The 14,324-nt window shown below is 36.8% G+C and overlaps 1 protein-coding gene across 2 annotated transcripts in view; it reads left to right on the top strand.

Annotated features, from left to right (window-relative positions):
* Neb (nebulin) overlaps positions 1–14,324 on the top strand; it is a 212,847-nt gene that overhangs the window by 19,717 nt on the left and 178,806 nt on the right. For both annotated transcript variants that reach the window (XM_042683487.1, XM_042683485.1), the window contains exons 9-22: positions 1,766–1,870; positions 2,193–2,300; positions 4,873–4,989; positions 6,503–6,607; positions 6,706–6,813; positions 6,911–7,015; positions 7,400–7,498; positions 8,785–8,889; positions 9,844–9,951; positions 10,036–10,149; positions 11,980–12,081; positions 12,175–12,282; positions 12,374–12,478; positions 14,123–14,221. In XM_042683487.1, the coding sequence (XP_042539421.1) occupies positions 1,766–1,870; positions 2,193–2,300; positions 4,873–4,989; positions 6,503–6,607; positions 6,706–6,813; positions 6,911–7,015; positions 7,400–7,498; positions 8,785–8,889; positions 9,844–9,951; positions 10,036–10,149; positions 11,980–12,081; positions 12,175–12,282; positions 12,374–12,478; positions 14,123–14,221 (1,488 nt within the window). The remainder of the gene's footprint in view (positions 1–1,765; positions 1,871–2,192; positions 2,301–4,872; positions 4,990–6,502; positions 6,608–6,705; positions 6,814–6,910; positions 7,016–7,399; positions 7,499–8,784; positions 8,890–9,843; positions 9,952–10,035; positions 10,150–11,979; positions 12,082–12,174; positions 12,283–12,373; positions 12,479–14,122; positions 14,222–14,324) is intronic.

Below are 14,324 nucleotides of genomic sequence, written 5' to 3'. Positions count from 1 at the left end.
GGGACAGCGCCTAGGCCTAGAGTTCAGACCCCACAGCCAAAAATATATATATATATATATTTCTAGTTAGTTTTCCACATAGTGTTTAGTGAGTATCACTATTGTGTTTGTTCATCCTTGTTCCACCTTTTACATGCCCTCTCTGACGCTCCTAAATACAAACAAACTAACAGACAAGATAGAAGGAAAAGAAAACAAAAACAAAAATGGCAACTAGAAATGTCTCATTTCTTTTTCTTGGAGTTCATTTCATAGAATATTTTATATGATCATCTGCACATAGCTGTTGAATTTTTTATTGGAGAAATTACTACAGCAGAGAGTGGTAGGTAATTAGTTGACTCTATAATGCAGATTTTTGTTCTGTTTTTTGAAATTACAAGGTCTTGCTATGTAGCCCAGACTGGCCTTGAACTGTAATCCTCTTACAGCTACCTCTTACCTGTATAATGTAGATGAGAATCTCAACAAAGATTTCCAATAAGAAATTCTCATTTTCTCTTCTTCTTTTTTTCCTTCTGCTCCTTCCCCCCCCCCATAGGTTTCTCTCCAGAGTTCCTCTGTTATTATAACAATAGCTGTCATCATCACAGTATCATGATGGACATTTGTTTAGCACAAGAGCTTACAAAACCCTATTAGTGGATAGCCCTAAGTCCATCTGTGTGAAGCAGTTGTGATAGAGGAATTTGAAACTTAGAGAGGCTAATTCATGTTTTTGGTAATCATAGTCTAGAGCTCAAAGCTTCTGAAGCCAGACCCAAAGTTCTAAATTGTGTAGCTATAGAAACCCCTTGCTATTAACTGGCATAGTTACATTTTGAGAAGAAAGCAAATAGTGTGTTTGAGAGAGAGCAATGATTTTCCTTTAAGTACAGGCTCTGCATATCACTCATACTTACTCCTACTTCTGATGAGGGTACACCAGGAAATAGCTTACTTTTTCTTGGACGGGTATGTGCAGGTATAGACATGCAAGCAACTTGAGATCCATTGGTTATGTCTAAAGCACAGTTCTATGAGCCACAGGTTAGAATTGCTTTAACCCAGCTCTAACACTGGCTTGTGGTTCCAGGTTTATTGTTGGCTAGGTTAATTCTGTTTAAGAACACTTAAGCAAAAGTAGTTCATCATTGTCTCGGTTTAGTATAGTTAAATGAAGATATATGTGGTAACTTCTTTGTACTGCATTCAGAGCTGGAGTAAGTATATAACAAAAAGAGGATACATTTCCTTTTAAAGAGCCACTAGCTTGTAATTCAGGTGGAATAGTGGTTGGGCTAAGATAGGGCAGCTGTTCAACTTGAATATTGTATTCTTATCAAGTTTAGATATAATAAATGAATTCTTATTCTTGAGCCTGCAAGCTGGCTTTTACATGTGTCGCTTTCTGGTTAGTTGGAGTTGGGTGCAGCTAAATTCATTTGACATAGACTTCTAAGACTGATAGGCTTTATTATGTCAAAAATATAAATAGAGGGATATGGGCAACTTCTGAATGAGCTATAAACTTCCAAGCTCAGCAAAGAAGGGAAAGATAGCACTCTATTTTTCTCAGTTCCCTCACTCAGTATTTTTGTTGGTTAAATTGACATGATACTAGAAGATTTTTTTATGAAGATATTTACTAAGTACCTATAAATCTTGGGCAAGATAACTTTAAAAAAGTGAAACATTGTTATGCTGTGTGTGTCTTAAATTGTCAACTCCTGGATTTTCCTAGTCTTTGGTTCATTTCTTTCTTTCTTTTATTTGTCTTCCCTAGCAAAAATACAAAGAAGACTATGAAAACAAAATCAAAGGCAAATGGAGTGAGACACCTTGCTTTGAAATTGCAACCGCCAGAATGAATGCTGATAACCTGAGCACAGTAAGTAGGAAGGGAGGACCGCAGACCCAGGGTGGAAATCCTTTTTTATGATTTCTAGCCAATCGCTTCAATAATACCAGAACACGGATCATTTTGAACAAGTTCTATGATTTCACAGAACAGTGTGAGTCCCCTTTGATTGCAATGTTGTTGGTATGCATTAAAAGAGCTCTTTCTAATTTATTATTTGTCTGAGGAATCAAACTGAACATATATAAAAGCTGATTTAGTTTCTTTCTACTGCAAAACAAATCTATTCCTTTTTCTTTCTCAAGTTCTCTTTTCTGGCTTTCAAGAACTCTTTTCTTTTAATGTCTTGCAGAGGAAATATCAGGAAGATTTTGAGAACATAAAAGACCAGATATATTTCATGCAGACTGAAACACCTGAGTACAAAGTGAATAAACAAGCCGGGGTGGCAGCTAGCAAGGTAGGCAATGGTCTTGTGGATGTTGATACTTTTAATGAGTGAATTTCTTATATCTCTGGCTATTGGAGATTAGGTTCTTGGGGGTAATTACGAAGGTTGAGATCAACGGGTCTCAGACATTTGAGGAAGAATGGGATGAAAATAACAATATTTTGGAATTATAATAGGGCTACTCACTTTTTGGTAAGTATGAGCATTAACATCAAATTTCTATCTTCAGTATTTCATGGAATAAAAGGCCTTTTGTTATCCAGAAGTAGAAAAGCTATAATTTCCGCTATCAATACTTTACCTAGCAAAGAACAATTGGCAGCTTTAGATGAAGACACATACTAGCACATACAATTCTATCATTATTTTTCTTATTTTCCTGCTAAGTGGTGAAAATCTTGGTCACAAACAAGTCCATGGATATGCTCTTTAGGTAATAAGTTTTACTTATTGGTAGTCCAATAAAAAATGGTTATTACATAACATCAACACTGAAGCCAAGCACACCTGAATCTGATCTTTGGTTTTACCAAAGCCTTGAATCTTTCAGAGGAGAGAAAGTAAGAAGACTACATAATGTGAAGGTACAAGACAGTCACATTTTGGATCAGGAGGGTAGCAAGGCGGACAACAGAAATAGTGTAAACATAGAGCCAACTCGAATTGCTGATGGATTGATTGGGTATGATATAGGGAAAGCATTCAATTTAAGTAGTTAGATCAATGAGGTTGCTTTTAATCAAGCTAGGGAATCTTGTGGAAGAAGTAGGCAATTTTTAAAGGTAAAACCAGAGTTTTCATTTCCCTGTTAGATTTAAGGTGCCTTTTAGACATCTAAGTAGAAATGTCAAGGTGCCAATGATTGTAGGAATCTGGCGTTCCTATTTATATTTGGAAAGGTTATATAGATTTGGGAGTTATTAGCATATGTAAAGTATTTAATGTCATAAGATTGGAGGGTACCAAGATAGGGAAGTGAATAGGAAACAGCAAAGTCTGAACCTTGAGTGCTTCCACATGAATACATCAGCAAGATGAAGTAGGAGTTGAGTTGGTAGAAAGCAGTGTTTAGGGGAGCAAGTGCAGGGAAAGCCTGTGCAAATGTTTCTGGAATGATCTACCAATGTATGGTCACTAGTATCTAAAAAGCAGTTCAGTTGAGTCTGCTTTGCAAGGACTCATGAGTGAAAGAAAAGAGAAAATTCAATATAGAAAACATTCCCTCCTTCAAAGTATTTTTCCCACAAAGAAAAGAAGAAACTAAGGTAGTACCTGAGGGAAAAGTTTTGAAGAGAGAATTACTAAGAGTGGAGACATGAAACACCATGTTTCTATGCTGAGGGGAAAATTCAATAGAAAAGGACATTGGTTGGTATTGGAGGAGGGATGTCATTAGGTATGTGGAAGGGAAGAGGTTTAATGCCTAAGAAGAGGGATGACTTTGTCACAAGCTCTGTAAGTTCATCTCTATAACAGAGAAAAAACTTGCATCCCAAATGCAGGTGGGGTATATTAGGAGTTGTCAATTTCTTTTTTGGCCTTTTCCATTTTCTCAGGGAAGTACAAAATTCTGTAAGGTATAAAGTCTATTTTGTTTCCCAAGCTTGTAATATCCCCTGTAGAGTTAATACATCTGAGTTTACTTGTGTATGTCCTACTTTTGGGTACTAATCTATAATTATTAAAAGTAGATGATTTATCTAGAATCTGTCAAACTTCTAAGATTATATTGTCTGTATAAATGGCTTAGACTAGACTAGGGATAATGGTTTGCACAAGAATCTATTTTTTTCTTCTATTCCCTATTGACATAAGGGACCTTTAAACCTAACCCCTCCACCAAATATACACAAGCATACTCTTACTGCTTCAGCCATATCTGGAGTTAAAAGTACAAGGTGGGAAGGGGTGATCATGTCCAAAAAGAAATGTAATCCTTACCTGACTTATGAAATGGTAAACCCTTTGTACATCACCTTTGCAATAACAATTTTTTTAAGTGCAAGGTGGAAAGGGTAGAGAGACAAGATGAGGTTGCCCCATTCATTCACACCCAGCTCCTTTCTCCTTCTCCTGTAGAATATTGGACATGCACATGCTAAACACACAGCTACAGGTGAGGTAGAAAAGTATAGGCTGATGATACTTCTTTTCTTTGAAAATGTGTTGGAAGACAAGCAGTTGGAATTTAAAAGCTGAGTGAAGGTTTCAGAACAGCAGTCATTTTGGGGCAGAGTGTGCTGTCATTATTCTGTATCTTTTTCTCTCCATTATTTATGTATATCTTTCTTCCAGGGCAGGGACCATGTGATATTCTTTCCAGAGCCAGGCACATAATCAACTCCCTGTAGATATGTGTGAATGAATAAATAAGGAGAAAAAGTACACTGGAAATTTATGCCATTTTTTGTTGCTGTTATGAGTTACTATGAGCACTTTGTTTATCAAATGTCAAGTTGTCATATTTCTAAACAGAAAATTGAAGAAAATTGATCTGTGGAACGATGTCATAATTACCATGGTGGAGAGGAGGATAAAAATAACCCCTTGAGTTGTTTTATCATTATATTTTATCTTGTAGGTAAAATACAAAGAAGATTTTGAAAAGAATAAAGGAAAAGCAGATTATAATGTACTTCCTGCTTCAGAGAACCCACTGCTCAGGCAGCTGAAGGCGGCAGGAAATGTCCTAAGTGATGTAAGTATATTCTTTTCAAAAATTACTTGTAAACCTTAGCAGTAAGAGAGATGGCGTTTTTCTCTTTCTACAGTAATGGCATTCATACAAAACTTTGCAAATACTTGAAGGCTATGGAGTAGCTGTTGCACCAGAACTAGCTAACCATAGAGGGCTGAGTGCCTCTGAGTATGATGTGTGTCCATTTTTGCAATCCTGGAAATTCAATTCAAAGAGCAGAGAAGTCTTCATCTGTTTAGAAGCTCTGAGGATCTGGACCAATGAGCACATTGAAAATGTGCTGTGATTTTGACCAGGCAGGAAAACCATTCAAATACAAATCTTGGGCTTAAGTACAAAACTTAAAAGAAGGCTTTTCCTATCACTGTACTTTTTTTTTTTTTTAACTATGGAGTTATTAAGACACTCACTAAAGCCATTAGATGTGAACTAGATTAGATAAGCCTCAGTCTGGCTATAAATGACTAATGGCCCAAGACCAATTTGTCCGTATATATAGACAAATTGTACATATATGCATATAGATGTACATATATACAACTTGTGTGTGCATGTATACACATATACACACATATGTATGTTTATATTATGTGTGTCATCTACACATACATACATACAACATAATCACTGGAGAGTTTTCCTTATTGTTAGAGTACATTAAATTTTGTCAATATTTAAGAATTTTATGTAGCTTTCTGAGTAGGCTAGTTATCTGTTCCATACTCTTGATTTAGGTCCACATTGTAGGAAATGTGTGTCCGAGGTTGGAGGGTGGTGGAGAGACATGGTTAGAGAGTACAAATGGATTTGTCCAAATAGCTAATACATAGCACTTCTTCTCTCTACATGGACGTATTTATTAAACATATTAACAGCCCAGATTGAAATCCACTTTGTTGACAAAGAATGCAGGGAATAAGATGATTTAAATTTTGAGAACCTAATACTGAAAAATTACAATGGTCTTCCTCATTTAAAATGAATCATTGATTCTCATTGTTGTTCAAGTTAAAGTGTTAGTGGAGGAGAGTTCATAATGACTCATACTTTGAATTCTCCAGATAGGCTTCCTTTTTAAGACTAATTGCTTAATTAGAGATTTCCCCACTCCCTTTGCATAAAGAGGAAGAGAAATTGTACATAACTCAACTTACATTAACTTTTACCTGAATATATGTTTAAAACAAAAAGTCAAACAATTTAATTTCCTAAAACCTCTGTTTGCTGGGACACAATCAGCAAGAAAAGAATAATATCCCAAAGACAAGGAGCAACTCAGAGCTCTATAGGATCTCTGCCTTGGCTAAAGGCAGTATAGTGGTGTCTTAAAAAAAAAGTTTAAAACTTAGGCTTTACAATAGTGATTGCTAATAGAAAATGGCTATGATTTATGACACCCCATCTTGGATTGTCAATTTTCAGACAGTTGATATCTTTTCTATTTTGTTTAGCGTTGGAAAATACAGTGTGGGAGTAACAGGAGTCTATTTAAACTGATTTCTTTCTTTGACAGAAACTATACAAGGAAAACTATGAGAAGACAAAGGCAAAGAGCATAAATTACTGTGAGACCCCCAAATTCCAGCTTGACACAGTTTTGCAGAACTTCAGTAGTGATGTAAGCAATCCTTAGCAACTTCCCCTTCTGTTAACAAGACCCAATCATTTAACAAATTATCTATTTGATTAATCAATGAACTGTGTTTTGTGTTTCAGACTAAATATAAAGATTCCTACTTAAAGAATATTTTGGGACACTACATAGGCAGCTTTGAGGATCCGTATCATTCACACTGTATGAAAGTTACAGCCCAAAACAGTGATGTAAGTTCTGGGACAATTATTAGACTTTCCAAATAACACATTTCAGAGGATAAATACAACAGTTGCATCCTTACATCTGCTCTTTTTCTTCTCATAGAAAAACTACAAAGCAGAGTATGAAGAGGATCGTGGGAAAGGCTTCTTCCCCCAGACTATAACTCAGGAATATGAAGCGATCAAGAAACTGGATCAGTGTAAAGATGTAAGTCCATAGTATGCACTGGGAATACCCACTGTTGCAAATAGTGGGTCAAGATAGATTTAAAATTTTGACACTTTTACAAATATATTTCAACAAGGAAATCAAAAGAAACAAAATCTGTTCTGCAAAGATGCACTATTTTTCCTGGTTGGCATCTCCATGTTTCAAGACTAAATTCCAGCTCATTTTCTTAAAAAAATAAAAAGTATCAAGAATCTAAAAACAGGTCAAAGTTTCCAATATACACACCATAGCATCTGCAGAACAAACTAGTCCAGTTAGAAAAAAAATTATACTTGCAGTCTCTTTGATGGGGGATAGTGTTCTTCTTTCTCTTGGCCTCCAGTATTTGACAGCTAAAGCAAATTCCTTTCTCACTGACAGCACACCTACAAAGTACATCCAGATAAGACGAAATTCACTCAAGTCTCCGACTCTCCTGTTTTGGTGCAAGCTCAAGTCAATTCCAAACAACTGAGCGATGTAAGTTCCTCTACATACCCAGAGATTCCACAAAGGAAAGAGAGCTTTTCATAATCCCACACATGAAGTCTAACCATGTTTCGGTTTTGTAGTTCTGGAGGTGGAATCCAGAGCCTCACTTATGCTGGGTAAGGCAAACTACATCCCCAGCCCACAAAATTTAATTTTTTGTCACATTTATACAAAAAGGCTAAGGAGCTAGTCACTGGTGCCTCACACCTGTAATCCTACCTACTCAGGAGGCTGAGATCTGAGGATCACAGTTCAAAGTCAGCCCGGGCAGTCCGTGAGACTCTCATCTCCAATTAACCACCAGAAAACCAGAAGTAGTCTGTGGCTCAAATGGTAGAGTGTTCACCTTGAGGTGAAGAGCTCAAGGGTCTGGGTCTGGGATAGCACCCAGACCCAGAGTTCAAGCCCCATGACAGACCAAAAAAAAAAAAAAAAGGTTAAGGTTTAGCAATTTATACTTGTATATGTTTATAATCACATAAAATATAATTTTATTTGTATCATCTTAAACAGATCATATTTAGGGAAAAAAAGTGATCATGTGAAGGAAACTTTGAGAACTAAAAACATTGAGTTCTAAAGTTAGACAAAACTGGACTCAAGTTTCAGCTCTGCCATTTATGACCAGATGGCCAAATTGTTGACTATTTCTATGCCTCTTCTTTCTTTTTTATAATTTGATGTTTTGAAAATTAAATGAAAGGAAAATGAACACAGCATACCTTGTAGCTCAACCAAACTAGATAGCATATAGGATTACTTTCTCCCAGCTAAGTTTCTGGAAAATAGAACCTTTGAGGTTTTTTTTTTTTTCTTACGAGCTTTAAATATAAATTTCTAAACCAATGTTGATTTAAAAATGTGAAAATAAAAAGTAACCTCAATAGATTTATGGCCAGAAATTGTTCATGGCATCAACAACTATGATATATAAGAGGTGACAATTAGGAAAGATTTGAGCATCAACAGAAAAAAGACAGGGTAGAGTATCTCAGATTATCTCAGATCCTACCATGCCAAAAGTGAAGTGCATGGAAGGGAATGTGTAAGGGACACCTCTCTCCAATAGGGTCTTGCCACAGCCACAGGTGAACCAATAGCTGTCTAGGGTCCACCACACAGTAATGTAGGATGGCCTACTTAACCTCTATCTCTCTCTCATGATCTTAACAACTTTGTCAGTTACTTCACAAAATATACTATATAAGAAAAGCTTTTGTATTTTGAAATGATTCTCTCTTTCTTCCCCCCTCCCCAAACCTGGCTCTCTTTAGCTAAATTACAAAGCAAAACATGAAAGTGAAAAGTTCAAGTGTCATATTCCTCCTGACACTCCTGCCTTTATCCAGCATAAAGTCAACGCCTACAACCTGAGTGATGTAAGTTTCCTGTCACTGTACACTATGACAAACTGACAACCTGGGCTCTCATTTTGCCATTGCTTCTTTGCAGCTGAATGAATAACTCAATGGTAAGGTGGGTAAAATAGTTAACATTTGTATCCTGTTGGAATAGGACGTAATGTATCTGTCAAGGTAACTTGAATTCACCATTAAATGGGTGTAGCCATAGCCATCTCGTAAGTAGATTCATTCAACTAGACAATCTTAATATATTTTAACCATCCCTCAAAGTATCACCACTCATATATGCTTAATTGCAAATCTTAATGGTGATCTTTTAGCTATGCATTCATTTATACTATTCCGAAATACAGTTCTTCAGAATCTGGTCTTTTTAGATATAATTTCATGGTAGGCTTAAAATGTCCTTCATTTTCACAAATGATACTTCTACACATAAGATAACTTGCAGGAATGAAGATATAAAACATTTAAAAGGAAAATGTTGGGCTTCCCATTGCCATCTCTTGTTTACTGAACTTAATTTGATAGAAAAGTCATACTGTCCTTCTCATCCTGAGGGGGGAGTGTCTTAATTTCTTCATCAATTCCATAATAAGTTTCAAGATCCATGAAATAATTTTTGCAGAAGATTTAGATGCAAGTGATGCCTTTGTATCATAAGAAGTAAGTTACCTCTAGAATACTTGGGCTCTTTGTAAAATAGTCAGTGTTAGTAATCAAGTATCAGAATGAAAACTAGAACTATAATAAGTTGATGAAAGAGTCTAGTCTAATGGAGAGAAGAAAAGCCTGTTCTTGGAGAATCAGCTTGAGGAGAATTATTTAAAATATTCACGATTTCACGGACAATTAAAAGGGTTCATTTATTTTACATTAAGAAAAAGTAATTCGCTGCCCTTCAGTCCTCAAGTGTTGTAACATGCATGTCACCTTTGCCAATTCCTTTGCTGAAATGTTCCTATCCAGAATGCCTATAAGCACGACTGGGAGAAGAGCAAAGCTAAGAAGTTTGACATTAAAGTGGATGCCATTCCCCTGCTGGCAGCCAAAGCCAACAGCAAGAATGCCAGCGATGTGAGTGTGGCTCTGGGTCTGGGCAGGGAGGCCTGAGGGACGCTGCCTGCTGGGCAGCATCCAGCATGAGTGATGTCTTTGCAGGTGATGTACAAGAAAGACTATGAGAAAAGCAAAGGGAAGATGATTGGTGCCCTCAGCATTAATGATGACCCCAAGATGCTGCACTCCCTGAAGGCGGCCAGAAACCAGAGTGATGTGAGTATCTTTGAAAACCACTCATACTTTCCAGTTTGGCCACATTTCTATCATGGACTATGACTTTTTTGTGCCAGTTCTGGGCTTGAACTCATGGCCTGGACATTGTCTCAGAGCGTTAGTGCTCAAGGCTAGCACTCTACTATTTGAGCCACAATTCCACTTCTCACACTTCTGTTTAATATAACCATGGACTGGATTTTAATTTAATTGAAATCTTAGATTCAGAATGACAAAGAATGAAAGCAAGAAAGGCTGGATGATTAGGGAAAATGAGTGACCTTAACTACTCACTTACTTGTTTACATTGAAAAGACACTGAATCTTGAAGAGTTAATTCCAGCTCATTTTCTTAAAAAAAAAAGAAAAGTTCTATTTTCACCGGAGGGAAAATATACTAGCAATGCTTTTTTCTTTGTCATTTTTTCTGGAGATAGAGTTCGTATGTATACATAGTAGATACACATATATGCATTCATTCAATGCCCTGAACTGATTAAGGTATTTGCAAGGTCCTATGCAGAAAAATAAAAACAAATGAGAAAACTTACAGAAATAGGGCTGTAAGTGGTGGCTCACACCAATAATCCTAGCTACTTGGGAGATTGCTAATGGGAAGATCATTATTTAAGGCAAGAAGAAGCAGGAAAGTTTGTGATATCACTACTCCACCTAACTGGGCTCCACTGTCATGTCCTGACATCTCAAGGTACATGGGAGGCTGAGATGGATAGGATCACAGTACCAGGCCAGCCCAGAAAGAATAGTTCACGAATCTCCATTGCCATAGAGGGAGCTGGATGGGTTGATACACACCTGAGATCCTAGCAACTATGGGAAGCCTAAAAGTAGGCAGAACACAGCTCAGCAGCCTGGATTAGAAAGACATCTTTGCAAGTACTTGGCTCTGAGTTTAAACCCTAGAACCACTAGACGGGAAAAAAATTTAAAAGTAGGAAACATTAGATGAAAAAAAAATCAAAAGTAAAATATTCGCCTTGAGAATTTTATAAAGTATTAATCTCATTTTAAACACTTTAAACTCCTTACCAAAAATAAAATTTTAAATCCAAATTGTGTTTCTAGTTTTTAGAAAGAAATACTTCCATCTTCCTTACCCATTTACAAGTCCTGTCTTTGCTGAGGATATTTTTGGATTTCTACATGAGAGAACTTAAAGAGAGTGTGAAGAAATACATGCAATGATTTAACACATGTTAAATGATTTTTAAAAACCATATCTTCATATATTGTTGTCGTAAAACAAGAAAGGCCAACTTGCTAGAGGGGTGGTACAATGTGTTGTCACCTTGTTCTGAACTGATCATGTTTCTAGGGTAGTTCCTAACATCTAAGGTCCTCTTTAATCCATATCCTCATTTTATACCAACTTAAAAAATTTATTTTCTTTCAAATACATCAAATGTAACAAATACAAGGCAGAAATGTGCTCTAGCAGCAATGATGTGTTTTAAGTTTTTCAATCTGAGAAATATTAGGACAAACAACATAAGCAAATTTATGATTATTTGCAGAGAGATTTTATAAAAATGCAAAGCTCATGTATATCTTCTGTTTGGTGGTAAATAAATATGGAGGAAATACCAATTTTCCCCATTGGTTGAAGGACAAATAACATAAGCAAATTTATGATTATTTGCAGAAACATTTTATAAAAATGCAAGGCTCGTGTATATCTTCTGTTTGATGGGAAATAAATATGGAAGAAATAAAAATTTTGCCCCATTGGTTGAAGAATAGCAATAACATGAAAAGCTTTGCTTCCATGAGATATATTCTTGTTGGTTTGATTTGGTTTTGTTTTGACAGAGATTATACAAAGAAAATTATGAGAAGACAAAGGCGAAAAGCATGAATTACTGTGAGACGCCGAAATATCAACTTGATACTCAGCTGAAGAACTTCAGCGAGGTTGGTAAACCTAGTTACTTCCATGGTGGGAAGGCTTTTCCTATTGTTTAACAAATAACTATGAGCTTAAAATATGTATGTTTTCTTTTTCAGGCTAAATACAAAGATTTGTATCTAAAGAATATTTTGGGACATTATGTAGGCAGCTTCGAGGACCCATATCATACACACTGTATGAAAGTTTCGGCTCAAAATAGTGATGTAAGTTTGAAGGCAATTATTCATTTCTCACAGTGACATTGTTCGGGGAACAACAGCAATTCTGATCTATTTTTGTTCTTCCTCATTATAGAAAAGTTACAAGGCAGAGTATGAAGAAGATAAAGGGAAGTGTTATTTTCCTCAGACAATAACACAAGAATATGAAGCAATCAAGAAGCTAGACCAGTGTAAAGATGTAAGTGGGCTTGCCTTGAATTCTTACAACGGTTTAGGGTGCTTGTGCCACCTAGTGGTAAACTGAGCAGGAGATTAAATAGTAACATCAAGTGATTAGCAGGACATCAGCAATTTAAAATTTTGCCTGAAAAAAATTACAATTTTGCATGTTGGGTGTGTGTGTGTGTGGAATTGGGGAACATAAAAATGAAGTTGTTTACCAACTATCAAATAATTTCATGATTTAGAAGTCTTTCATTAATGTGTGTATGTGTATATTTGGGGCAAAAGGAGGGATATGCAGGTTTGTGAGAATTAGGTTTTCATCACTGAGCAGGTTTTTCACAAGGGACTAGCGTGTGCCAGGCATAGTTCTTGGTGCTGGGAAGGAGTAGAAAACAAGGCAGACTGCCTCTCCTTGAGCTTCCTTTGGAATGAGAGAAACAAACAATAAACAATGGATTCCGGGAACGCAAAAGATACCAGACAATGTTAAAATGCGCACAGGATGGTGTTAAAATCCTAATATTCAATGTACCTATGTGAAAATGGAAACAGGTAACTTGAGGGGATGGACAGGGTTGGGAGAGATGGAAAGGAAGATGATGGGAAGGGTAATGTTGGTCAAGATGCATTGCACAATACCTGGGCACTGATGGTTCATGTCTGAAATCCTAGCTACTCAGGAGGCTGAGATCTAAAGATTACTATGAGACGCTTTTGTTGTTGTTGGTGGTGGTTGTGGTGCCTGAACTTGGCCTGGGTGCTGTCCCTCAGCTCTTCAGTTCAAAGCTAGTGCTCTACCATTTTGGCTACAGCACCACTTCCAGCTTTTTCTGCTTATGCAATGCTAAGGAATTGAACCCAGGGCCTCATGCATGCAAGGCAAGCATCCTACCACTGACCCATCTTCCCAGCCCTACTATGAGACTCTTATCTCCAATTAACTGCCTAAAAATCAGAAGTGGAGCTGTAGCTCAAAGTGGTGGAATACCAGCCTTGACTGCAAAAGCTCAGGGACAGTACCCAGGTTGTGAGTTCAAGTCCCATGACCAACAACAACAACAAGAACAAGAAAACATGCATTTTACTCATGAATTGATATGTGCAATTTAAACCCCTTTGTAACATTGTTTAAAGATAATAAAATAATTTTATTTTTTCAAAAAATAGTATTAAACTAGGATAATGTGAGAGAGCATGATTGGTTGGCCACTTTAGACTCAGGAAGGTATGAGACAGTAATGTCCAGCCCTGCCAAGATCAGGGTAGAGAAGCCAGAAGAAGACCCTAAGAAGAGAATGAGGAATTGGAAGGTTCGGAGACAGCTGAGCTTTATTGGGAAGGGGGAGGATTGTGAGAGATGATATTGTAGGAAAGGAAGGAGGGTAGATGCAGGGTAGCTTGAATACCAACTGCAGGGGAGAGCTGGTTCAGGGAAGATTAATGTAGTGGCAGAGGTGAAGCAGAAAAACAGGCAACTCCAGGAGACAGAAGTCAGGAAGGAGAATGGGAAAAAAAGTAAAAGAGATGAGATAAGAATGTATCAAAGTTTGAGGAGCAATCAAACAATTTTTTACTGGAACCTCTTCATACATGAGTGTGAATTTGACAAGAATATAAAGATACATTTAATTTAATTAAAATCTATCTTCTTTTCTAGCATACTTACAAACACCACCCGGATAAGACTAAATTCACAGCAGTCACTGATACTCCTGTACTATTGCAAGCCCAGCTTAATACCAAACAGCTTAGTGACGTAAGTACCTTGACTTGTGCTTTGGAGGCTACCTGCATAGAGTGCTTGGTTTCATTTAAAATGTCACCATTTACAAACTTAATCTTCATGGACTCATCAACCA

This window comes from Dipodomys spectabilis, unplaced genomic scaffold, assembly GCF_019054845.1.
Source record: "Dipodomys spectabilis isolate Male_0828 unplaced genomic scaffold, ASM1905484v1 ptg000081l, whole genome shotgun sequence".
Lineage (NCBI taxonomy): Eukaryota > Metazoa > Chordata > Mammalia > Rodentia > Heteromyidae > Dipodomys > Dipodomys spectabilis.
Note: the sequence above shows the minus strand (reverse complement) of the source record. Positions and strands in the feature narration are given on the sequence as shown.